General features: G+C 40.5%; 1 protein-coding gene across 1 annotated transcript in view; it reads left to right on the top strand.

Annotated features, from left to right (window-relative positions):
• SUSD4 (sushi domain containing 4) overlaps window positions 1–26,062 on the top strand; it is a 44,690-nt gene extending 18,628 nt beyond the window's left edge. The window contains exons 3-8 of the mRNA XM_065631507.1: window positions 3,240–3,419; window positions 6,870–7,058; window positions 22,038–22,229; window positions 22,658–22,802; window positions 24,462–24,844; window positions 26,034–26,062. Coding sequence (XP_065487579.1) covers window positions 3,240–3,419; window positions 6,870–7,058; window positions 22,038–22,229; window positions 22,658–22,802; window positions 24,462–24,844; window positions 26,034–26,062 — 1,118 coding nt within the window. The remainder of the gene's footprint in view (window positions 1–3,239; window positions 3,420–6,869; window positions 7,059–22,037; window positions 22,230–22,657; window positions 22,803–24,461; window positions 24,845–26,033) is intronic.
• The last annotated feature ends 341 nt before the right edge of the window (window positions 26,063–26,403 follow it).

Below are 26,403 nucleotides of genomic sequence, written 5' to 3'. Positions count from 1 at the left end.
TTCAACAAATTCTACTCTTCAGACCAAAAAAAAAATCCTCCTGTGATGGAGGGAGATGTGGCTTGCTAAAGCAAAGAGCTCCTAATGTACAAAGCTGCATCTACTTGAAAGTTACGTCAACATGAGCTCTTGCATCTGGCTGCACCCCACCTCTTTGTGCCTCTGCAAGATAAGATATGTGTTCCTAACTTGGGCATTCTTTTGGCTGATCCACTGTAGATATCAGCAGCTTGTGTAAAACTGCCAGAGAGGAGCATAAGTCACAGCCATTGCTGTTTGATGCTGGTTAAAGACCATGTATTCCCTTGAATGGTTTAGCAGCTTCCAGGGATTTGCTGAAAAGTCCTTCGAATAAAGCGGTTTATTTTCTAGGACAGGATATTTTAAAAGTCAGTCACTTATTCTCAGCTTTTCCAAGCAGAATTTGTATCACCTAATCCAGTTATTAAAGGAGAGGTGGCTACTTCAATTTATGCCTGGCTAATTCCTAAACAATACAAATTCAGCCAGCAGGAACGCATTTGCTTACAAGGCATGAGGAAAAAGAGCTGTAATACTGTGGCCCACTGGTCTCATGTTTAGCCGGGGCTTGTGACAGACCTGTTATCAACGTCAGCCAGGATGTCGTGGGCGAAGGATGGTGCAGTCAGCAACTTATCGCTGTTCCATGCCAACATCGAGCCGATTAAAGTGATTCGATCTATGGCTGTTACTTGGAATAATGGGGATGAAGTCACTGTAATAGAGCATTGTTACAGAATCAATTTGCCCCGCTTCGAAAGTGAAATCTCATATTTTACTGTAGTCTGTGTATACACACCTCTTTTGTTTGTATAGCAACAGAAAGCTGTTACGCCAAGAAAGTGAGCTGTTCATTGATATCTTCTGACATCAATCTCCGACCTCCTCCTGTGTGGCAACAGAGCAGGGTCCCCCACCTATCTCATCCCATCCTTGGGGGTGCCCAGGGCAGCCTCTTCGTGACAGCATTGAGGGCTTAGCATCAGACTGCTCTTACAGAGCATTCTCTGCTGATACTTAAAAGGGGCCTGTAAGAAAGATGGGGACAGAGTTTTTAGCAGGGCCTGTTGCGACAGGACGAGGAGTAATGGTTTTAAACTAAAGGAGGAGAGATTCAGGCTAGACATGAGGAAGAAATGTTTTACAATGCAGGTGGTGAAACACTGGCCCAGGTTGCCCAGAGAGGCGGTGGATGCCCCATCCCTGGAGACATTCCAGGCCAGGCTGGACGGGGCTCTGAGCAACCTGATCTGGTTGAAGATGTCCCTGCTCATTGCAGGGGCGTTGGACTAGATGGGCTTTGAAGGTCCATTCCAACCCAAACTGTTCCCTGATTCCATGATTCTGTGATTAACTTGCCAGAGAGAGGGAGAAAATTGTGCAGTCTTCAAAGGTGATGGCTGCACCCTCATCACAGTGCATTTTATATCCTTCTGTTAGCGTATGCATCCTCCCAGACTTGCGCATTAATAAATGAATAAATTCTAATAGAAGTTCTTGGTGCAGGTTCTCAGAGCACCTGGCAGACTGCCAGCCCTTCCTGGTACAGGCAGCAGGAGGTACCTGCAGCAGCAGCCAAGGAGCTCACAGTAACAAGTGAAATGGGAGAATTTTTGACTAATAATATGTCCAGGCCCCATAAAAAAGTTAACTAAGTACAATGTATTTTAGAAAACATCCCTGTAACAGGAAGGTACAAAGGAAAATTTGTTTTAGCTGGGGAAGCACACTCTTCCACTTCATATTAGTGAAATGTAGTGATGGGTTTTCAGAATAATAGATCCCCTAGTTTGCCTAAATAAATAAATACATTATGAAATACATTTTCTCTTAGTAGTTTGCGTGTGCTGTGCTAAATGACAGTTTATCTTGCTTCTAGTTGCGCTTTGAAGCAAACAAGCAAGCTGTTGTTTTCGCTTTGTTTCGTGGATGCTCACAATTAATTGCTAAATACAAATTTAGAGTTACCTCTTCATCTTTAGTGAGAATTACCGATGAAAATGGCAGAATCTTTCTGTTTCATGCAAGTCTCAAAGGACTTCTGAAGCTTTTTTTATAAATATTGCATTCCTAAATGAAGACAATTGTGTCTTGTTACCACAAGTGTTGGGGAAAAAACAAAAAAGCCAGCATAAAACAGGCTAATATTTTTACTGTCTTGCTTTTATTTGAAACACTTCATGGGTTTTGATGCCTGGAAGTTTCTATCACTATCTCTCTCATGGATTGCTCGCTGGCAGACAAACACATTATAATTTTGATTATATTTTCCTTATATTTAGTCTTTTTCTCTCTTCTGTTTAATCTCACTTTGTATTTATGAGGACGATGAACTCTGAGTCACCTGGACTATCCCTTTATATCCTCTTGGCTTCTCTCTTCATTATTCAGCATTAGAAGAGGGGTTTTTACCCTGCCTCACCCTTTCCTTCCACTTCCCACACCACCTTTCATTTTTTTAGACTCCTGGGTTTTATTTTGTACTTCGTTGTCTTTGGCACTGGTATATATAGTGAAATATAAGACTGTCGGATACACGTATCGCAGGCAGGTACATTCCTGTACATCACTAGAGGTTTGCACTTATTTCCCTTGCTGAGAGTCTTCTACCAGCACTTGAGATGCTGCTCAGAGCCTTAAAAATCGTGGCTTCTGAAGGCATATGAATTCAGGCACATAAAATTATCTGATTTAAAACAGAATCAATGAGATTAAAGTGAAGACATTGTCATAATGAACTCTGTAGAATGGAGCTGGATAAACCCTTGTAAATGTACCAGATTTTCATCTGTCTCTCTGCCAAAACAGCAGTTTTTCTGTGTTCCTCATGCCGTGTCTGTATTTTATCTTTTCTTTCGTCCTGTCCTTAGTGCTGTCAAAGAATCTGCCTTCGTTGAGACTTCAGGATAGTCAGACTTTGTGGTGTAATTTGCACAAATGCTGAATGGAAGGACAAAATGTAAAAGTCTTCCTAAATGCTCTTAATTTTGTTTGTTTAAAAAGTCTGGGGGAGTGATCCATTATTGCAGCATGTCAGCTTCTACTACAGTGCTATAGACTTTGTAACTAGGGAAAGGACGTATTTACTGAAATGCATGTATTTTCCAAGCAGTTAAGGCAGACCACTTACTTTAACTGATAACTTTTGCTTAAGAGCTTGATTATTGAGTAGCTAGTCATGATTTTTTAATGAAGTTCCTATTTTTTTTTTCATGAAGTCACAGATTGCCTTGTTCCACATGTTGAAGATGCAGAGATTCATAACAAGACATACAGGACTGGCGATAAGTTAATAATCAGCTGTCATGAAGGATTCCAGATCCGTTACCCTGACTTAGACAACATGGTTTCAATATGTCAAGACGATGGAACATGGGATAATCTGCCCATTTGTCAAGGTTTAGTACACCAGCACATCCTGTTTTATAGCTCATGCACCTTGTGATAGTTTGCCAATATTTTTCTCTATAGCTGTAAGGATGTCACTGATTTGATAAGCTTCACTGTACTGTATTTGAATAGTGCTGCTGCTGCTGCTAAGATTTTTATTTCTCTTCCCCATTGCTCACTGAAGGAAAGAAGATGCCACTTTCTGAACATATCAATACTTAAAATACTACTTTAAATATTGCTTTTTGTTTGCTAGTCTAAAATCTGACACAGATACAGTGCATTTTTTTAAAAATCAGGGTTAAATTGGCCAAAAGTTCAGCAAAAGATCTGATGGGCACCTGACATTTTTGCACCAATTAATTTCTGGAAAGATTTGAGCTTCTGACTGCAATTTTACCTTTTTTGCCTTGTGCAGCGGGCAGGCGTAGAGGAGAGAGGGTGGAACTTGTTCTTCTACTGGAGTTTTCAGCAGAGTTGTCAATGAGGTTCACAGTCTATTAAACCCATAGATGTTGACTGAAAATTCAGGATGTGCACAGGAGTGATTTTGGCCAGAAAATCCATTAGCCACAGAACTAGTAGTATTCGTAGCATGGGATCCCAGCTTTGCTTAGGCTGCGGTGGCTGGGGGTAAGCCAGCTTTAGTGAATGGAAATTCCATAACCCTGCACTGCTGTTACCTCTGTGTTTCTAACACGCATGGGTTAGTACCATTGACTTGGTTTTAATCACTTGACCTTTTGGTAACAAGCTTGACCAGCTGAACAGCATCGAGAGATTTTAACTATCTGTGCTAAGAAGAGGACTGAGTTATGATTAAATTTCCTCAAACCCATCTGCTGCCTCCTAAAGCTGACAGTACTCTACAGGCACCTACAGCATCACATCAATTTGCAGAGTCAGGGCAGGCAGGGGAGCTGGGACACCTCAGGAGTGATGGTGGCAGGGCAAGACACAGAAGTCCTGGACTGGTGTTTCTGCTATGAAGCGATGAGATTGATGGGCACCAGAGTCCGAAGTTACAGGAGCTTCATTTGTATGGGTCTCCACAGCTGGCACCCTCAGTTTGGGGCATGTCAAACTGTGTCTGAAGGTCTTGTCATAGCCGATGGTACAGGCATGTAGAAACTTAGGCATATTACAGGATTCACAAACGCATTAAAAAGTGGGCGCTAGTTTTAGGGTATCTGATCAGCAATGCCATAGGGTGTGGCAGTATGAAGTACACAGCCCATTTTTGGAAGTGGGTGCACCTCACATCTAATTAAGGTAAATTGAAGATTCTTGCAGTTAGGTGAGCTGAATGCTCATAAGATTAATTTGTAGGTACTGTATTGCCACAGATCCAGGTGGAAATTTTGTGGAAGAGAGTATTAACTATGTAAGAAAAAGTACTCCAAGTGCCCCTTGGCTTGTTGCTTTCTTCTGTTGCTGTATTTATACTATGAAACACAGTGAATTGCTGCTACTCAATATTCAACATTAACTGCTTTTAAAAATAAAAGCAGTGCTAACAGAAGTTGTGAAATCAATTGCACAAGAGCAAAGTGCTGTAACTACCAAACAGGTAGAGAATAGGCAATTCAGATTCAAGTATCTGCCATATTTTGCCAAATTCTATAAACCTGTTCCAAAATGGACTCCAGATTTTTTTTTTTTTTTTGCAATGTCAAGCACTAATAATATCAAAGGCACTTGTCTACTTTCACTAGGCAGGCTGTCCATTACATTTCTGTGGCCCTTTGATTACAACAGGCAGGGGAGTCTCATGACACTAAGATGTCTTTTTTTCTGTCAGAGCAGTAGGAAAGGGTTGTTCGGTGCATAAGGATCCAACCTCAAACTATTTTTGCCACGAGATAATGATAGTTACTGATCTGGAATAATATTAATTACTTGGCAAAAAACTGTCAAAATGAAGTTTTCAAGCAGCTTGAGGTGTTTGGAGGCCCGGGGATTTGCACAAACACTTGGCTCTCATGCGAATTCAAGTCAATCTCTGTCCTGCTCTCAATGAGCATTAAAATTCTGAGCCAGCAGGATGAAATTTTCCCTGATACAGTTCAGAGGAGAGTAAGCTCAGCCTTGCTTGGGCAGCCTGCGCTCTCTCTTTCTGTCCCACTGGAGGCTGTTTATATCGTCCTGCTCAGTGGGCTGCTCGGTTTGCAGGAGCTGGTGTGTTACGTGTGGGGCATACTTGATCAGGGCTACCAGCACTAGCCTGTAGATAGGATGCTTGAAGCTTTATTTGAGCAGCTAGTAAAACAGCTATCAAAACCATTGCGCTGGTGGCACCCTGTACTATAAAAACCTTTCAAGCTTTTTCTGTCGTTTTCTTTGCTTTCATCCCTCTCCCTCAAAAGACCATTGCAAGGAAATAACCTGTTGAAGTGCTGCCAAGGTAGATGCTGGGATCTTAAAATAAGTTCTCAGACTGGTTTTAGTTTCCCCTTCAGACTTAAAATTAGGAGAGTCCTGTGAACATCCTTCACAAATTCCTAGTAGTAGCAAGAGACCTATTTATGGATTGCCATAACACAGATCCTATTAGTCTCATAGCTTTATAATATTGTTTTTCATTCCCTGATTACTAATCATCTTTCCTTCACATTGCTGCAAATTAAAAAATCAACAGTATTAAGTATTACCCAGAGGGTCATTTCTAAGACCATGAGGATTTTTTTTTTCTCTAGTACAAACTCTTATCTAAATACCAGCTCAAAACAGATTCTGAATATATGTGAATGACATGTTATGAAATCATGTCATCTACTTAATTCACTGCTCTTTCTTGCACCAAATAGGGTTGGTGACCATTTAACTGTCACCGCTCAGTGCCATACATGGTACAAATCCCTCAGAAATAATTCCAGAAGTAGAACGTAGTCTCTGACTACATTTACAATCTCTGGTGATAACAGGTACCTTAACTTTTTGATAACCTAATCTGGGACCTCGTTCAGTGTTTATCATGGGACTGCTCATAGGAAGTCATGTCCCTTTTGACTTTCTTGAACTGGAATTTCAAAATCATTAATTCTGTCTTCAAATCTTTTACAGTTGTCACAGGAGTAGTTTTAATATTAAAGTTGTTAGGCATGCCTGTCAATTTTAAGAGGAGAATATAACTCATGGTTTATATAAATGACTATCTTTATTTATTAAAGATTCTACCTCAAAAAGAAATTGCCATCTGCTAAAGCAGTGACTGTTTGTGAAACAAAATGCTGAGAGTGAATTCCACGCTAGCAAAGCGTGTTGGCTAAACAACAAAAGTGTTTGAAACAGGATAATGAGACACATGTATCTGAGGGAGCTCATGCAGGCATACCATTCATAGTAGGAAAGATGAAAAGTATTGCACTCCTTGATTTAGGAATTGTAACAAAGATGTGTTAAGATGTCTGAGACAAGCACGTTATAATAAAAGATACCTCCCTTTTCTTAATTTGCAGGTTGCCTGAGGCCATTGGTTCTTCCTCATAGTTACATTAACATATCTGAGTTCGAGTCCTCCTTCCCCGTAGGAACAGTGGTGTATTATCAGTGCTTTCCTGGATATAAACTAGAAGGGGCAGAGTTCCTTGAGTGCATGTATAACCTTATCTGGTCAGATAGCCCACCTAGGTGCCTTGATGTGGAAGGTAAATGTCGTCTTGTTTGTTTTTCTTTCAATTTTGAAAAATCAGCATGCTCTATATGATTTTAACTCAGGGCTATAAACACAGTTATGCTATATATAATGTTTCTGCAGGCCATGCAGAGTGTATCTGGGTTTTGTTGCGTGCAACCTAGTGTGGCTCACTGCACTGTTAGCTCCTGGTGTTCCCTAACTCATGTTTGCTCTCTCGGTGTCCGACATGCAAGAGGGGAAGCTCTTAACAATGATTGCTTTGCCCTCAAAATGTAAATTCTTTGCAGCTTTTCTAATTGAAATACTGAGGAAGTTATGTCATTCACATTTGTGTGCAGATGGTCGGAGTGCTACGTGATGCTGCACGTTTGAATATTTGTTATCTCTCATAGTAGTTAACCTTAAGGAAGGATTTGAAACTAAAATGACTGAGCTAATTTATTGATTAAGAACATAAAAAGCATTCAGTGTGAAACAGAGCTAAATCGTACTAAGCCAAAGGAATAATTTGTGACTCTGTCTGCAGTGCTGGAATGGAGGATGTTGTAGTGCATTTGTATTTGCATCCCATACATTTAAAACAAAGATACCAAATGGATTGCTCCATATACTGTCAAAACCTTGTTAACTGCCTTCCTCCATCTTCATACTGCATCTTGAATGAAACACCCTAGGAAGGCATCAGAATCCTCTGCATTTCATTCCCCTAAAAGGACTACATTTTTGCTCTATTTCAAGCCCATAAGGAAGCTATCCGTATGTAGAATTTAGCTAAAAGCAATTATAGGAATTCATATGTGATGCTTATGTCACTGAGCTAAATGCTAAGCAGTCGGGAAGTGTAGAACTTTGCCAACAGCATCAACAACGTGATATACTGCACAAAAGTAATAAAATGATCCTTACTTTTAACTGACAATTCAAGTTCCAAAATTAAAAAATGCCTTTGCAATTTTGGAATGACATAACTGATTAATCCCAAATGAGCTCTGTGTATGACATTTTTGGAAGGTTTGTTTGTTGTTGTTCACAGCATGGAAAATACATTTAAAAATCAGAAGGGCCCTGTTAGGCTTAATCCAAACAGTGTAACTGTTTTGGTAAAAATGACAATTAGCCAGTTACGAAGATAAGAGCATTAAAATACAGAAGCTCAAGTGTATGAAGCAGAAAAAGTTGAGTCTTACTCTCTCTTAACACAAGCGAGCATTCCAGCTCCTATCAAATTCCCGAGAAAACTCATGTGCTCATTGTTTATTGCTTGTATTATAAAGTCATGGAGAGGCTCTTTTTTCTTGCTAATTTAAAGCATGAGATCAGAACTGCTGCCCTGACAGTTCTACATTTTAAATAACATGTCAGAAGTTATCAGCCCAGTGAACAACAATGATTTGTGATGGGGGGAGTCAGTGTATGTCAGCCGCTGGGTCAAGGCCATCTGGGAGGCCTCCTGAGTCTTGGTTTAGATCCAGCCTCCCTTTTAATCACTTTCTTACTGCTCTCTTTAAATGTTAAAACTTTCTGTGGTGATTTCGTGTTGGCGTCCCATCTGTCCATGTGTTGAGTGAACCACAGGAGACCGAAGTCTAGAGGATGTCGTGGTTTTAACCCAAGCTAGCAATATAACCACGATAGCCGCTCGCTCACCCCCTCCTCCTCCACCCCCTTCCTCCCAATAGGGGAGAGAATCAAAAGGGAAGGGAGAAACTTGGATTGAGATAAACACAGTTTAATAAAATAACAAAATACTAATACGCTACTAGTAAAAATATATATATATATATAATAGAAATAAAAGATACTCAAGGCAATTCCTCACGAACTCTGTCCACAACTGAGCAGCCAGTCCCAGCAAGCCACATCTGGTCCAAACAGCCGATCCCAGAGATAGAAAAGAGAGGAAAAAGGCGGAAAGGCTCAGAAGCCTCTGCAAAACGGCAGAAGCTGGAGTAAACGTCCCGCACCAAAAACTCCCCTGGCTTCGACAAAAAAAGAGCAAGCAAGCAAGCAAGTGGAAGAGCAAAACTGGAAGATCCCAGCTCCCAACTCTCCTTAAATAATTAGCATGATGCTAATGGGATATTCTTATTGATCAGTCTGGATGTCAGTCAAGCTCTGCCCCATCCATGCCCCACTTCCCAGCTGCCTCACACCTGTGGGCAGAGCGCTCAGAATGTGCTTGGCTCTCAGACCAGAGCAATTAAAAACATTAACTCTGTGCTGGGGTGTTATCTGCTTGCTCTCAAACTAAGTCCAAATAATGAGCATGCTAGCTATGAAAAAGAAAGGCTTCTAACTGCATGAAGAAAATTAACCCGTTTTCAGTCAAACCAGCACAAGGATAATGCTTGCAAGAGCAGGTTCTCCTCAGCTTTGGAGCTCCAGGCAGCAGCATCCCTAAAAGGTCACCCCTGGCAACTTCCCTTGTGAACTCTTTTGTAGGGACACTTCAGCTGGCATGCAGAGGACTTCAAAATTAAATCCAGATAGGGTGAATCAACTTGGGATGCCCTCGTTTGAAAGTGTTTGTTCAAGTGATTTATGCAAGGAGTGCTAGACGCCAGGAATCCTGTTGCAATCCACTACTCTCAATTAGCAGACTAAACTCCCTCCCTGCATATTTTTTATGCTGCACCTTGCATGCCGATGTCAAGCTCATTTTTCAGCATTCCTTTCACGTGTGAGGTATAAGGTCACCAAGCAGTATTTTTCAGAGAGGAAATCTGCAAATAACAAATTAATTCAATTTATTTATTTCCATGATCAATTCAAAATTTATTCTAATGACATTTCCTGCTCAGTATTTTAATACAGCAATGATTAAAAGCAAATGGTTGTTTTGAAGCTATCACAGACTATTTTAGAGCTTTTACTCCGCTGTAAGCTCCTCACAGCTTTCTCGTTTTGATACATGTTCTTCTTGAAGCCTTCACAGCAAGAGTTCCTTAAATGTGCGTGTAATCACATAAATCACATAAATACTATATGTCAATCACGTGAATTTTTCGCTCTTTGTTAGGCCAAATAAATTCTGAATGAAGGGTTTGTAGCTCCATGTAAATAAATAGTTACACTAGAGACCACACAGCTCCCATCCTACAGCATGATTTCTAATGCTCAGGCCAGTCTTACTTTCAGTATTACCAAGCACAGAGCTTCCACTAGCCCTTGTGAGACACTAATTTTTGCTGATAGGGAAGACTTTATTTTATCACTGTTGCTTTATTCACAGCAGTGCAAAAAAATTGTGTTACCTGGTACTGAAGTGCAGCGAACACTGCCGTGCTTTGCAGCGGCTTCTCAGAAACAGCTGTTTGCAGGGAAGTTGTTGTAGCTCGGGCAAATAAGGATGCCTCTAGCTCAGACTGCCAAGTATTTACTGGTATGAGATCCTCTTCTTAAATGCTTGTACATTTGCCAAATTTAAACCATTCGGATTAATTTTTGAGCGCCTGTCTCAAGCTGGATCATTCGGGAAGCTTCAGTTGAAATTGTTCAGCTACCTCTAAGAATGACGGTAGAGGAAATTGTGTTGTTTTAGCAGCGTTAGAAAATTTTACAATCATTTAGAGAATAAGATGACGCATCTTAATACTAAATTTTCTTCTCCTTTAATTCCTTGATTTACATCTTGAAGTTTTTTAATATCCTTTTTTTCTAGTGGAATTCCATAATTCTGCAAAAGCTTTTAAAATTTCTACTGAAACTTGTTAGACACTTCAAGGATCTAAGGAAAATGTTAATTTACTTATTTATATGATTTTTAACTTACCAATTTGGGGTTAATCATTCATCTCTAGAAATTAATGTGAGGTAGTGGTTGCCTTCTGTAAAATCAGATATGCAGAAGACAGGGGGAGCAGAACTTAAACTGAAGATTACTACATGGAGTATAAACATTATTTGGAAAATCAGGTGGCTTCCAGAAACATTGAAGGAGAGCAAACACTAGAAAACATGCTGTTATGGAACTCTGTGGAATGAAACGTAAAAAACTGCAGATTATTTATGATATGATAACTTTAAGGTGAATAAAAACCACAGGATTTGGAGAAATTAAAAAACCAAAAGTCTTGCCATTATTACTTTGGGAACGTGATCTGCATATGATTACACACCTTGCCATCTGGACTCTGCATTTTAATCTTTCATGCCCTTCAGAACATTTCCAAGAAGATGTTAATGAATAGTTCTTATAAAGAACTGAAGGGGGAAAGCAGAGAGAGAGAGGAAAGGCTGGGAGAATTTGATCATTGTGCTAATCCTAGGAGATAAAGCAGTTTCATGGATAGTGTAATTGGGAATTCCTGACTTTGTATTTAAGAGTAAAAGGAAAAACAGGTTGATGGAATTTGCAAGCAACAGACATGATCCTGTTATCTGGAATGTCTGGTTTCAGCATCATCCCAGCTGAATACAAAAGCCAGTCCTGCAGGAAATCAGATACATTGCAATATCAAAACTTCATTCTACATCCTAGAATCAACAGACTCTCTAGCTGAGGTTAGGCTTGAAAGAATGTTAAATAGAAAATATTTCAAATTTTTGCAGGTAGATTCAAAATAAAAACGAAACAAACATGAAGACTGGACGTCAAAGGGGAGATTTGATGAGTAGAAGAGAAGAAAAACATAGAGGAAAACTGAAGGCATTTCAGAACTATGGTATATAAAACCACCTCATTGTGGGGGGACATGTAAAGATGTAACACTAAGCTAACAACTGATTACAGAAGGGATCCTGAAAGTTATAGAAACTATGAAAGAAATATAGGAGAAGGAAGGGTTTAAGAAAATTGCACAACAAACCAGAAGAAGTGCAAGGCAAACCCCACGTAGAGCACCAGGAAATTTCTGAAGAATAAGAGAGGGTTAGTCATATGAGAATTAAAACCAGCAAAGTATGCTACAAATAAAAAAATATTCTGGAAAGACAGGCAACAATACAGGACAGCTTTAAAATTATTCTGTTCATAAACCTGAGGACACTCATAGGGAGGGTCTGATATTTCTGACATAGACCTTGGAAAATAAAGAGCGTGAAAGAGCACTGGAGGAGGGCAATATTACACGTGAAATGCCATAACCGTGTAATATTTCAAAACAAAGTAGCTTAAACTTTTTAACCAACTACATGCAGGATACTTTGAAGGAAAGCTTAAAAAAATCTTCATTTTATATAACAATTGCTAATGCCATAAACTGTAGTTGACACCAAGCTATACATTTGATAAGCCGTGACCTTAAAATATTTTATATTCTTGATGGAACATACACCAATACACTGAGAAAAAAGATACAAGTCAGCCTGTCATCAGTTTATGTTCAGGACTCAGAATAAAGTAAGCAATCCTAAGCTTGAGATATTGTACGTTGGTATGAATGGATTTCTCTCTGTGTTTCTTTGTTGACATTGAGAAGGCTTTAGATAAATTCCAACATGACAGACTGATGCGTATCCTCAGGGAAGATAATGTTGATGCAGCAGATCTCCAACAGATGAAAATCGTGTAGAGAGCAGAGGGCAGCAACACAAGCCAGTTGTGAAACATTGTAGTGTTAAGAAATTAAGACAGGTAGATACCAGGATTCTGTTCTATGTTTACACCTACTCAGCTTGCAGGCAGGAGGGAGAATAAATATTGCTCAATTGCCAAAGAGGTCATCCAAGTTAACTGAGTTAATGTTAACATAAGACGCATTGATGGCCTTGGTTTTAATAGCTGTGACTAGAGTGGCGTTTCAGAATATATTCACTGCCTACAGCAATACTTCTTGCAATTCAGGAATGACAACCGGCAATAAACGCTCAAACAGCAGCAGCCAACAGTATTTGTAAGCACTTTTACTTGGGCAACACCTCAACAATGGTGACACCTTTAAACTGATGGCCAAAGGATGAAATAGGTTGAAAGTCTTTCACCCTTGGGGGTGACTGAGTCACAGAAAACAAGTGTGATGAAGAAAGTTTAAAGGTTAGTTTTCTTTAAAAAAAGTCAGTCAATAACTCTACGTGTTTCTGTACTGCAGACAGTTAATTCATTCATCACCTGAGACTGCAGAAATGATACATGTCAGGCCACTCTCTATGAGTGAGTTTAACACTTTAAGGAGCTGCTCATAGGTGACTTGGAATTTTTGGATTTTTGTGCTGAAATTCATCTGTATCCCTTTACCCACAGCTGAAGAGGCATGGAAAAGAACTGAATTCAGAAAGAGCACAGTGACATGAAATACTAGGCAGATAAGTCATATTCTTCTGTGGACATACTGCTTAATACAATCTCTTAGCTCCAGCAAGCGTATTGCAAAGTGGAACGGAAAGAAAACCAGACCACATTTCAAGACAGAATGATACACAGCTGTGGCCATTTTACAGCTCTTTTTATGGAGGTTTAGAGAACGGTCTCCAAGTTGAAGACATCGTTTGAAGAAGATAAATACTATTGTATTTCTAAGTAACTGCTCCTCTTCTGCATTGCAGAAATCTTCTTTGATCTTGGCTGTGATTGAAATAGATGCCTTCTCCACTGTTCCTAGTTTTTCAAGAAAGCAACAGAACAACAACTTGTAATCTGTTTCTTTTATGTCTTGTGTTTCTGCTCGATGCACAGAACTGTTGGCAGTAAATCACTGTTTTACACCTGCTCTATCGCCTGTGTACACTTCAGAAACTCTTTAGCATTTCCAGAATCAGCCAGACATCCCAACTTTTTTATGGAGCCATAATTCCTGCCCTGAAGTTCCACACTAGCTGCCAGATGCATGTGGTATTTTATTCACGGTGCTTTAAATATGCTAATGATTAGGTGGGGGAAAGCAGACAAAATTTCTCCCTGAAGCCTGTTTTATAATATTAATCTTTAACTGTATGTGGCAGGGCTCTTTGGGAAGGAAAGGCACACTGCATTGTATACCTTGAAATTAAGTACCTTTGTGCTTTATGGACACATTCATTAGAAGTGGCAGCACAGTGCAATCACGGAACATCTTCCAGAAATGGAGGGAAATGTAGCTACAGTCTCTATGCATTAGGAAGCCTACTTGCTGTGTAGGTTTGTTCACTTCCAGAGGTAAAACCTGATATTTAAAGGGTGGCATTTTTACCAATTAGTGTAGGCAGGCACTTGATAACATAAATAACAGAAATGGATACTCTTCCACACCTCCCTAGTCTTGAGAGCTGGCTTGTGGTATTACGGTGCTAGAATAACTTGCTGGTTTTCCTCCCCATTGTTTTTTTCCCTAGGAGCACTCCTTTGAGAATGTGGTCTCATGCTCTTCCTTCTCCCAGGTGGTATAGTTTGATTTCCTCAGCCTTCAGCTAAGCCCTGGAATACAGTTTGTCTACGCCAGCAGGTCCCGCTGGATTTGGCATTCTTCCTCTCTGTCAATCCCTGATGACTGGTATAGGTGACCACACACAGGCTCAAGGGATTCTTGTTTATAAGCAAAGAGGAAGAGGCTATTAAAGAAAGAGGGATTAAAATAACATAAAAACACCGATCTGTCCAGCTCACGGTGAGCACTGGCTTCTTTGGACACCCCTGTCAGGTGCTTTTATCTGCCTGGTTTTCTAAGCCACCTTCCCAGCAGCTCTCTCTCTCCCTCCTCCACTTCCCTTCAACTTCTAAGCACTTCGACCTTTTCCAGGTCTGGGGTTATCGTGTGTTGCTTGTCAAATACCCAAGCCTTGAATTATTTTGAAGCTCTCTGATTCTTTCCTGTTAGGTGTCTCTGCAGTCCCCAGTGTCTGCTTCTCAATGTCCTAAAAAGACCATTATTGATCATAAAGTCAACCACTCATGAGAAAAGGAAGAAAAAAAACCTAAAAGCAAGTGATGAAGAAAGCTTAAATGGTCTGCTGTAAATGAGACCACAGTGCTCCAAGGACTCCCATGTGAATAACGAGTGTAAATATTTCCTTAATTATGGGCCTCTTGCTAAAAGAACTTCTCACTCTCTATTGCTGCAAGCTTGTCATTTTTTGTAGTTTAAATGAAAATTGCACTTTTAAACTTCAAATTTATAGGATCACTTGGGGTGTGTTTCATCCTGTGTCTGTTGTGAAATGCATTTGAAACGGAAGACTCTGGCATTAAGATCAATACTTCACGGGTTGCTGTGCTGGGAACAGCAGGATTCTTGAGGATGAGTGTGAATTTGGTGTGATGCTCCTCCAGGAACTCGGCTGAATGGAACTGCAAAACAGGCTCCGTAATTTGTAACTCCAGTAACGAGGAAGCCCTGTGTACAATAAGTAATTGTAAATCACCTTCTGTTTCTATTTAGGAATCAACTAATGTTAAACGATTATTAAAATAAGCTTGAAACTAGTTTTATAATGTTTCATTTAGGCTCATACAGCTGGTGTCAGTGATAGCAATTTACAGCAAGATGGTGTTTGTCAAAGCTAGAGCAGAGAAGTAGCTTTTCATTAAAAACTTAATTGTTCCATTCATTTCACACTTCATAGAAGGTGAAAAGTGCTTCTCACTGTGCACACATTGAAAGGCCCACCTCGCTATTGTAGCTATTACAGAATTACCCAGGGATGGTCATCTAGGGTTGACCAAGCAACTTCTGGGGTATATTCCTCGCTGCTTGAACATTGACTTGCTGAATGGTCAAGAAGAATTTGCTTAACTGTTAGGTGTCTTTTCAGAACAAAACACATAAGTGGCATTGTGAAGGCTTAAGTAATTGAGAAAGGTTAAGATTGGAAAGAATTTGGAAATTACTGGCTAAGAATACAGTATTTTAAATAATTCTTGCTGTAGGTTTTCAAGAAATAAATTTGCTGGCAACTTCAGAGTTCAAAATAAGCATCTTGTATCTTTGTTACTTTAAGTTATGTTTACCATCAGGCTTAATAGGAGTTGCTCTATATATTAGTGCTCACTTAGTTGTTTCCACTAAACTTTCTAGTCTGGTATTACTATGAGTGCTGTTGTTTTGGTGTGGGAATAAGTAATTAGAAAAGTTCCTCAAAGCCTGTCTTCACTTTCAAAACACACATCCAATGACCTCAATGTTTTTCTCACTTGTTCCAGTACAGCTATAATAAGCACTGTGTCTCCCTTCACAATGCCAGCACCACTTGTTATAGGAATGTATCATTAGGATATTGTTAAGCTGATGTTCACAGTAAATGAAAAGTTACTTTAGTAATGCTTCCTGCTCTGCTTACATTTCTGAAGAGTGTCATTAAAAATAAAGTCTCCTTAAGCAGCTGTTCTAGACAGAGATGTTTTGACAGGGCTTATTTTAAAGCAAGTGGGTTTGCTACTTCCTTCCTTTAAAAAACCTCTTAATTTCTTCTTCAAGCTCTCAACTAGATACAAGTGGTTGAGTCCAACAGTTTTTCTTCAATCCTACTTACAATATCGGACAATTTAATGGCAATTTTTGTTTTGCAATTTTAGAATTAAAATACTTTTAAAAAATATTACTATAAATCGAAATCTAATAATAAGAAATCATTTTAATTAATATTTAAAATTCAGAAGTAATTTCCTTTGCCTCCTCTTCTTCCTGTTGGCCATCCACTCCTCTTTCTCCCATGAATTTTCCTATTTGATATTGCACTAGAAATACCAATTTTTGTCTATGAGTTTTTGTCTTGAGATATTTTGGCTAACAAATAAATTGGTAAATTCTCTAAACAGTATATAGAGTTTAAAAATCCACAACTAACAGCTATTTTTTTGAACACCACTAATTTATTTTCTTTTTGTTTGTTGTTTTTCGCAAACTCGTAACTATTAAGAAACATTTTCCGTTGTGAAAGGTGCTGATACCAGTGTTCCGTCAACTGAATATAGGATATAGGCATTACATTCCCCTCCATACTGACTATCTTATAATGTGTTGTTATGTATATGTGAGAGGACAAAGATGTTGAAATTAGCTCTCTACGGTGCGTGCCAGTGTGATTCATGTGCTGGTAACGGCTGTGGAAATGGCCAGGTCTGACAGGTGAACTGGGCAGAAATTGTTGAGGTATATGAGAGAAAGGCTTCTTGGTTGATTATTTATGTTATTCTGAAGGTCTGAAGGGTGATGACCCTGAAGTAACCAAGGAGCCAAGTCTTATTAGCACAGTATTCATAATGAAGCAGGAAAAGGAACAAAAATAATCTTCATCTTCTGTGTTCCTGTAAAAAAAAAAAAAGAATTTTCAGATCCTATGTACCGAAGCATGTGTTTGTATGAAGGTAATATCTGGAAAAGGATCCATACTGAGGCCTCAGACTCCAGCTGGTAAAGTCTCAGGTGGGGACCAAGCCACCCTGGATGGGAAGAGTCAGACTTGCTGGGGACACATACTGCTGCGTTCTCATGGAGAATCAATGGCAGTAGCCAGGTGACAGGTGTCCAGACTTCTGCTGTTAATTGATATGTACAAGAACAAGTGAGGGGCAGAAGAAGCTCTTGTTCTCTTCCAGTTTGTGTAGGAACCAGTGGGCCCACCTTTCTGATTGCTATCTAGCAAGATACACAAGCATTTTCCCTGCACATTGGAACTGGCAGGTTTTTATCTGTGTCTTTCTCATCAAGAAGTTTCATCTTAATATTTTCTCACTCTTTGCATAATAAGCAGGCATTCACGATGTGTTTGGATGAAGTGTTATTTTTGATTACGTACAAATGTCGCTAACTCTGTCCAGCCCTGTGTCAAGCAGAAAATGGCTGGTTTCGTGCTGGGTTTATCTACTAACCCAGCTAGATGAACAACTAATGTACTGCATGAAAGGCAGACTAGTAGCTAGAGAGGAAAACCTGCTATTCAAAAAATCGAAAGTAGAAAATAAGCTTCCTGCTTATTCCTACCCCTTTTTTTATAATAGAACATATTTCAAGACATTTTTCTTTTATTTTTTGGCTCATGTGTAAAAGCTGGGCAAAACCTGAATAATTTACCTCCCGCCTACTTTGACAAAAGACTAAACCAACTAGTAATTGAACTGACTAACTAAAAAGAAGGTTTTAAGCACCATAAATATCTGTAACTCCACTGTTATCTCTCTACCAGTCGCTTTTAAAAAGTGATGTGACATCTTTATTCTGTGCCATCAATGTTAATTGAGAATATGCTAATGCCAAAAAACCTTCCCTCCCTCCTACAGTTCCAGTGTCAACAGTACAGAATTACTGTGGCATGCTCTGGGCAGCATTTAAAAAGCTTCTTGACCATAATGGGTAGGAAAAATTACTGGGTGAACCCCATGTATTCCTCCAGTGTCTGGGCATTAGGTGCCCGCGGCTGGTGTCACCCTCGCTGTGACCCTGGTCCAAGGGATGCAGCTGTTGCACTGCGGAGGCTGTGATGAAGGGAGCACATGGTGGGGCAGACCTGCCTTTGCCGCTGTTCCAAGCCAGTATGGGACAGTGTTTGTAACGCTGTATGTTTGTAACTCTCCAGGTTTTAAGTTCTTCCTAAGAAGACTAAATTTGCATTAAAATCAGGGCAGAAAGCCTATAGCTCCTCTCAGAGGAGAGCCATCAGCTTCAGCAGCTCCTAAGAGCAGGCAGGGAGGTCCATCAAATCCATCAGGAGTCCCTCCAACTGCCTGGAGTAACAGGTATCTTGAGCATCCCGGAAGGGATCTGTTTGCCATATAAACACACTTGTTCTTTCTTTTCAATTAATGATTCAGCTTTTCAGCTGAGAATTCTGCTCTGTAAAGTTCCTGTAAGTCCCCTTACAGTCTGGGGCCAATCACTCTACAAAGACAGGTTCGGACACCCAGGATCATGTGCTGCAGAACCATCAGTAAACACTGCCTGAATTATGTCCATCACTCTGACAAGCTCCAAAGCTAAGGACACACACATGTGGTCTTTTAATGTTGGTTGTCAGAAGATAATACTGAATTATCCATGCTGGATGTTGTAATTAGTGCATTAAAGTCTCAGAAGCTTGGTAAAGTGAAGATGCTGAAAGCCATTGGTAGTAAAGATTTAGTGTCATATTTAAGAACAGCACCTAGGGCATTTTTAAGGTGTAAGAACTTCCTGAATTAGAATTCACTTGTTTCTATGATTATTTACCATTCATACTGCTGTGAGCTTTGACAGTTAAAATGCACTTGTCAGACACACCTTTATTTTAATCAGCTTGTGGCTATTTTCATTCTCTGAGTTTGATGCATTTGCCTGAAGTCCATGGCCTGTAATTTCCAAATACAATTAGGGTTGATCACTGGGAATGCTAGAATTTTAACTTTCCTAGAAAACTTCAGTGGGCTTAGGTTTTCCTCCTTGTTTGATCTGGCACATTCCTTTAACCTGTGGGACCAGTATCATACAGTGGTATTCAGCATAAATAAGGGATGTGACCCTGTAAAATTACTAGTTCTGCACTAAAAAATCGTCTGTCTTTGGGAGCCAAGAGTGTTCAGTGGCCCTCCAGACTTTAGTAATCTTGCTTTTTGTATGATCGAAACCAAGGCCATTCCATGACTGTCCGTCCACTGATTTTAAAGGATCTTGGGCAGGGTGACCATGGGAGTGGAGCGAGTTGAGAAAGGGATGGGCGGGTACAACTAACTGCCCAAAGCTCAAAGCAAATTCATTTTTGGTTGTGATGTATCTCATTTGACTTGATTTGGAAAAAGAGGCTCTGAACTCAAGCATTATTGATTGCACATGGGGGCCAGTTTGCCCATGATAATGTTGGGAAATCCTGAAACTGGATGAACATAAAGTTTTCAGACCTGCTCCATTGCATCTGCTAGTTTTAAGTGTGTTGAATTCAGAGCTGTTGGCACGTACGACTGCTTAAAACTTGACTGCAGTTCATGATGACTGCTTGGCAGTCGATTAAATAAATGTTTGCAGAAGTTTCCAGGCAGCACCAACCACGTGAGCATTTCCCTTGAAATATGGCGGGTGTCAAGGGAAGGAGTGGCACTCTTTTTTAGCACTGGAGACATATTCCACACGAAGAGTGATGCTCTTGTTGTCAGGTTTTATAAAATAGCTCTCTATTTGTAAACAGACAGACAGTTCCCTACCTGGGTTGTCCGCAGAGTGTAGTTTTCAATCTGCCTGGAAATGTGTCATTCCTGATCTGATCCACATTGCTGGGACACCAGCTTTGAGGCTTTTTTTATTCAGCAGGCTGCTTTGGTTCTTAATGACATTAAGAGGTGAGGGACGAGACATCAGGTACATTGCTGGAGAGGAAAATCTGTTTCTCCGAGTGTTGCTCTTTGTGATGAGGTGTGCTCTAGTTGTTCATTGCTGGAAAGGTCCTGGGCATCCACACATCTCTTGCAGCCTGCTGTAGCTTGGCAAAACTCAGTTGCAAAGAAGCTCAGACTGCTGTCTTCCTTCGTTCTCATGCTCTGAGTGTACAGAATAAAACCATACCAGGTTTCCTTATGGCCAGCCAGAATCATTGCTTTCACTGATCATTTTCTTTTTCATATAGAAGCCAGCCCTGATATGGACAACAGGTGCTTTTCTACTATTTCAGTCTGACACCTTTGCCCTAGTCTTAAGAAAATTGTTTTCAATCTTGAGTTGACTTCCCAGTAAAGCATTCCTCTTTCTTATGGCCCCAGAGAGTTTGGAAAGCATGCAGAGTATTGAGGATGTGAATTTTTATGTGAATTACTTGCTCTGATTTCAAGTTATTATTAAGCCTTGCCAGTGAAAATGCAAACAAAGCCATGTCTCCAGGGGATGTGGAATAGACATTGGTACACATCGTAATCAGCCTCTCTTGAAGATTCATTTAATATCTTGTGTATTTTTTTTTATAAAATGCATTATTCATGTAACAAGATTCACAGAGAGAAGCAGCTGAATTGTAATTTCTGGGAAGATTCTTCTTCCGAGAGATGGCATTTTGATTATTTAAATCAATGCAGTAGGTCTTGCCTGCATGAGGCAGGCAGGAGGCGAAGGGAACAGCCTGTAGATGGGGCACTGAGCCAGTCAGTTCCTGCCTCTGAAGGGAAATAAAACAAGTCAACCAGTAATTTAAGCCCTTTTCGGGTCAGTATGTAGCCATTTGAGACATCATTACACTTTGTAGGGTTTTTTTTCCTCTGTGTTAGGAGCACTTAAGAAAATATTTATCAACTAACACTTAGTGGCAAAGTTTCCTCTCATAAAAATACTGCTTGCGAGCTGCTTTCCCACTGCTGTTTCCTAGAGAGTACTCCCTTGCCTCTCCATTGAATTCGTCTGCTCAGACGTTTCTTATCATTTCAGGGCCTACAATTAAAGTTCCACATGTTTATATTGCAATTCTGTCTTATTTACATGACCTTATGTAAACCACTGTACTTAATTAACACAGGCTCAGCCTCTGTTCAGTTTAGGACCTCACTCCACCAGCGATCCCACCAAGATCCGTAGGGCTGCTCAGAGATAACAAAACACAAATAGCGCTGGTAGAGTCCGAGCCCAGCTTAAAAATTTTACAGTGGTACAGACTGTAAGTGCTTAAGCGACATTGTGCATTGTGTTGATGACAAGCTGATTTTTAAAAGTGAATATTTAGAAATTTAATTAGTGCATATAACAATTTAATTATGTTAATGAAACAAAAAATGGGATGTTACAGGTGAATTCGAGATGCCTCATAAGGAGAGGGATTGTCCTTATTTTGACTGTCCCCCTCCATCCCCATATAGGCATATGTTTCCCCTTTTATTTTCCTCTCGCCTTCACCTTCCCCCAGAAATTGGGAATCTTCCCAGATCTCATCTCTGAGGCCTTTAAATAAGCAGGTGACAGCAGAGCTTGCTGGTGTCGGTGAGAGCCAAAAGTCACCCAACAGGCGTTGCCCTCCCGGAGGTGTGTACATCTATCCGCTGGTGATCCCCCAGCAGCGGTCTGGTACTGCTGAGATGAACCCCAAAACTGCTGTGACCCTGAAAGGGATTCTATGTATTTTGACACACTGAAGCTACCCAGCAGTGGGGTGCTGGCGTTAACGTCTTTCTCCTTTTCTCTTTGTTTCCTTGCCCAAGTTTGTCCACTACCTCCAATGGTGAGTCATGGAGACTACATCTGCCACCCGCGGCCTTGCGAGCGCTACAACCACGGGACGGTGGTGGAGTTCTACTGTGATCCTGGTTACACCCTCACCAACGACTACAAGTACATCACCTGCCAGTACGGAGAGTGGTTCCCCTCCTACCAAGTATACTGTGTCAAAACAGGTAAGGGAACAGCAATGGCATTATTTCCACCCTTTTTTTTAGAGCAAATTTGTTGGTCTATAATGCCTGGTGAACTTCATCTGTTTTAGGGTTAAGTGATGAACATTGATTTTAAGATGTTATTAAATACAGTATATTTTTATTTCCAAGAATGATCCTAAACCATTTCAATTGTAAGCTCTTCAAATGTATTTTTTAGCATCTTCTGGATATTTTTATATGTATCAAAGCTAAATTCATGATTGCTTGTATAAAAAAAGTCAAGGAGAAAAAGCAAGCTTAATGTTAAGGTTGCTTTTGGTATCTGGGATTGGGTTCATGTGTATTTATACAGCACACATATAAAAGATCTGAGTATTGTGAAGTATTAATACAAAATAGTAACAGTAACAATCAAGCACAACTCTTGTATTGCCTTTATGTTACAGAACAAACCTGGCCAAATACACAGGAGACTCTCCTGACTACATGGAAAATAGTGGCATTTACTGCTACCAGCGTTTTATTAGTACTGCTACTGGTTATTTTAGCCAGGATGTTCCAGACCAAATTTAAGACACATTTCCTTCCAAGGTTTGTACTCTTTTTTTTAAATTTATTTTTTCTAAAAAAGATTGAGGACCTTGACTCAGTTTTTACACTCAACACTCCTTACTGAGGAGACACAGCAGCTCACGAGCCTTGCAGATACCTTCTTCTGCACTGAGCAGAGGTCTCTGAACCCCCAGTGTGGAAAGGCACCCCCAAAAACCTGCAGTAGTCCATTCTGCAACTAAGATAATAGGCAAAGTTTGCCAGATTCACTTTGGGAATAATTACAGCTCTACTACTGAAAATTGCTGCTTCTGCCTGTAAAAATAGCTGACAATATTTTTAAAGACTCATTTTCAGGTGCTGGGGGAATTAATTTTTTAACTACTGTAGACTTAGTAATGTAAGTTTTAAACGTGAGTTTCTTTTTCTCTATGGACAAATTTATATTAAAAGTTTGCTTTCCCTTCATAAGTATTATTTTCATCATAATTCATAAATATCTCCTACATCTTCCTTTATTTCCATAAAATATCATGCAGCTGTGAGCATTTGTCATTGATTCTCACAGCACTCCTCATGAGAGAGTTAGGTGGGTATTATTATTATCTTACAACTGGAAAAACAAAGGCAGGCATGCAGAGTTTTAGGCAAAGCTACTACTATATCTGGGTTTAGACTTCTTTTTGGTTTTCAGTCTGCTCAGTTTGCTATGGACCTTTACTGTGTGACTCCTCTGCCTCACTTGCTTTTTCTCGTGTCTATTCTGCCACACGCAGAAAACAGAGGTAAAAAAGCTGTATGTCACTAAATACATGCAGCAGAAAGGACTTGGTGATTTTAATGTTAAAGAAATGTGTACATAGAAGTATACAGATTATGTATGTAATGTGTGAATTTATATGCATATATACAGTAAAGGGGGAGTAGTATACATATACGTATATAACTAGGAAGATCTCAAGGGTAGCAGGTTGCACTATGGGTAGCTTTATAGCTCATACTTGTCTGGCTTATTGAAATGGCGTTCTGTCCTCTCCTTTTCAGAGGTTTTCATGTCCTACAGGTACCTGGGACCAATTCCTTCCTGATAGGACTCTACTGTGATTTAATTGGCTACTAAACAGATACCTTAGGGTTTAACAGACCTTTCCAATATAATAGAAAAGATTTGTTTTAAAAGAAGCCAGCTTAGTACTGGTTAAGGAAGCCTTCATCTTTGGAAGTAAGACCTGAAGGAGGCCACAGATCTGGCCACCAAAACCCTGTCATCCAGTAGTAGTCATCTCAGTGCCTGTTTACGTGGGCTGTAGACACTTTTTTTCTCTAGCACACATCTTTCCAGGCGTGCAGACACTTTTGACTGGTGAACTACATCTGTGGTTTTATATCCATGATACCCACTGTGCACAGCACAGCAAATGGTGCTCCTTATCTCTTCCAAGCACCTGCTTTCCTTCCCCTCCCAAAACCATTCTTCACGTTACTGGTTTCATTTTTCCAATTGCAACAGATTCCGCCTGTCAACCTGAACTGACTTTTGCAAACCTGTGAAGCAAACATTTCTGTGAATGCTAATGACTCTGTAGCTTTATTTTGGATGATTAGGAAAGTGCTGTGTTTACTTAAGTTCAGTGGTGGCTCTGAGATGCTTCTGACATGCTCCTGCTCTCTGTGATAACTTGTCTGTGTTTGACATAGAGGCAACCAGGAGGGCTCCATGGGTGACCCCGACTTTGTGGTGGTGGATGGCGTTCCTGTCATGCTGCCTTCCTACGATGAAGCTGTAAGCAGCGGCTTGAATGCTCTGGCACCCGGATACTCAGCTACCACAGACCAGGGGCATATTTTGCAGACAGAAGATCAGAATCCTCCTGCTTACCCTGGTCCCCAGATTACAGACACGATGCCTAGTGAATTTGAGACCTGTGACAATAGGTCAGGCTCCTCTGAACTGCTCCAAAGTTTGTACCTCTCCCCAGCGTGCCAAGCGGCAGTGCTTCCCGGTTCAGATCGAACTGATGTATCCCATAGTGCTGCCGGGGATGCTGCGTCCACAAGTCCGCGGATCGATATTGCAGATGGTGAGTCTTGCAAAGGTGCAATAGATGAGTCTGTAAACAGGAGCCATCATTTGTTTGCACTGCCAGAGCAGGAATAAACCCAGCTGACTTGCTCCTGCTTTCTCCATCTGTTTTTAAACCATACTACTCCATGTTCATATAGCTTCATGTCTGAGATATGTCCTTGCTAGCTGCGGTGCAAGGGATTTGACTGCTGGAGGGTGGGACAGGCCAGGTTTCTCTCCAGACCCCGTAACAGCAGTGTCATCAACAGCGATGTCAGTAGCAAAGCTTGCCTGTGTTGGTTTGTTCATCTGTTCCTCAGCTCCAACTCTCACAACTCCCTCACATACCATGGCGTTCACAGCAAAGAACAGGATTTTCTCCTTAAAATGGAAAGCAAATTATGTTTTCATACTTAGCCAAAATTAGCAGCCTTCATTAACAAACTTATCATGTCTGTGCATACAGCAAACTGTTCGGTCTGAGGCAAGTACGCATTAAGCCATGGACATGGGAGTCACAGAGTAAGGGGAACGTACCCACCGGACCACGTATGAGAAGGGAGAGTGCCATAGAATCAATCATTAATAGTTTGAGTTGGAAGGCACCTGCAAAGCCCATCTAGTCCAACCCCCTGCAATGAGCAGGGGCATCTTCAACTAGATCAGGTTGCTCAGAGCAACCTGGCCTGGAATGTCTCCAGGGATGGGGCATCTACCACCTCTCTGGGCAACCTAGGCCAGTGTTTCACCACCCTCATTGTAAAAAAGCTGAAGCTCAGTGTCCTCAACTCAGTGTAGCTGAAGCTCTGGGTGGAGGAAGCCTTCCTGCTCCAGAGGGCTGGGGCTCACTTGTAACGGCATCACAAGGGGATGAGGACAGCTAGGAGGAGGGAGAAATTACGATAATGCCACTAAAAGTCTCTGCCTACTGTGAATGCTGTTCCAGGGATTAATGTAGTAGAAAGGATGTTTGCATTCAGGTTTTTGTGGGCCTAACTTGTTTTAGAAAATCTGTGTGGTTTTGATATTAATAGGTTAGTTTTCATATAGGTGTTAGAGCCTGAGTCTAGAATTGGAGACACCATATGTCTTGTTCAGATTTCTGCACCATCAATTTCTGGTTTTGCAGAATTGCTAATATGCTCTGCAAAAGTGTAAAGGGAAGTTACAATCAGCAATCAATGCTATTTCTTTCTTTCCCCTAGAGATTCCTTTGATGGAAGAAGACCCTTAGCCTGCACAGAGACACATCTTCGTTGCATTGCACTGTTGAGTGACATGAAACATGCGGATTTAGAGATAGAAAAGACTACCTGTGGATTTGGGGAGGGTATTTTCCTACTTATCAATCTTTCACACGCTGATGTCACCAGATTGGGTGTACATCTTAATCCACAGCAGGGATAACAGCCTCAGCATTTGGAACAGCAGCAGTTTTATGAATGAATCCTGGGGATTTGATGAGAGCAGATGTAGAAAAAGAACTGTGGCTTTTTAGAAATGTATATCTGCATCGCAGAATGTCATGTGGTTCTGTAAGAAATACTATTGGATTTTGATACTAACTGCCTCACA

The sequence above is a fragment of the Caloenas nicobarica genome, chromosome 3, assembly GCF_036013445.1.
Source record: "Caloenas nicobarica isolate bCalNic1 chromosome 3, bCalNic1.hap1, whole genome shotgun sequence".
Taxonomy (NCBI): domain Eukaryota; kingdom Metazoa; phylum Chordata; class Aves; order Columbiformes; family Columbidae; genus Caloenas; species Caloenas nicobarica.
This window is presented reverse-complemented; position numbering and strand designations above follow the sequence as displayed.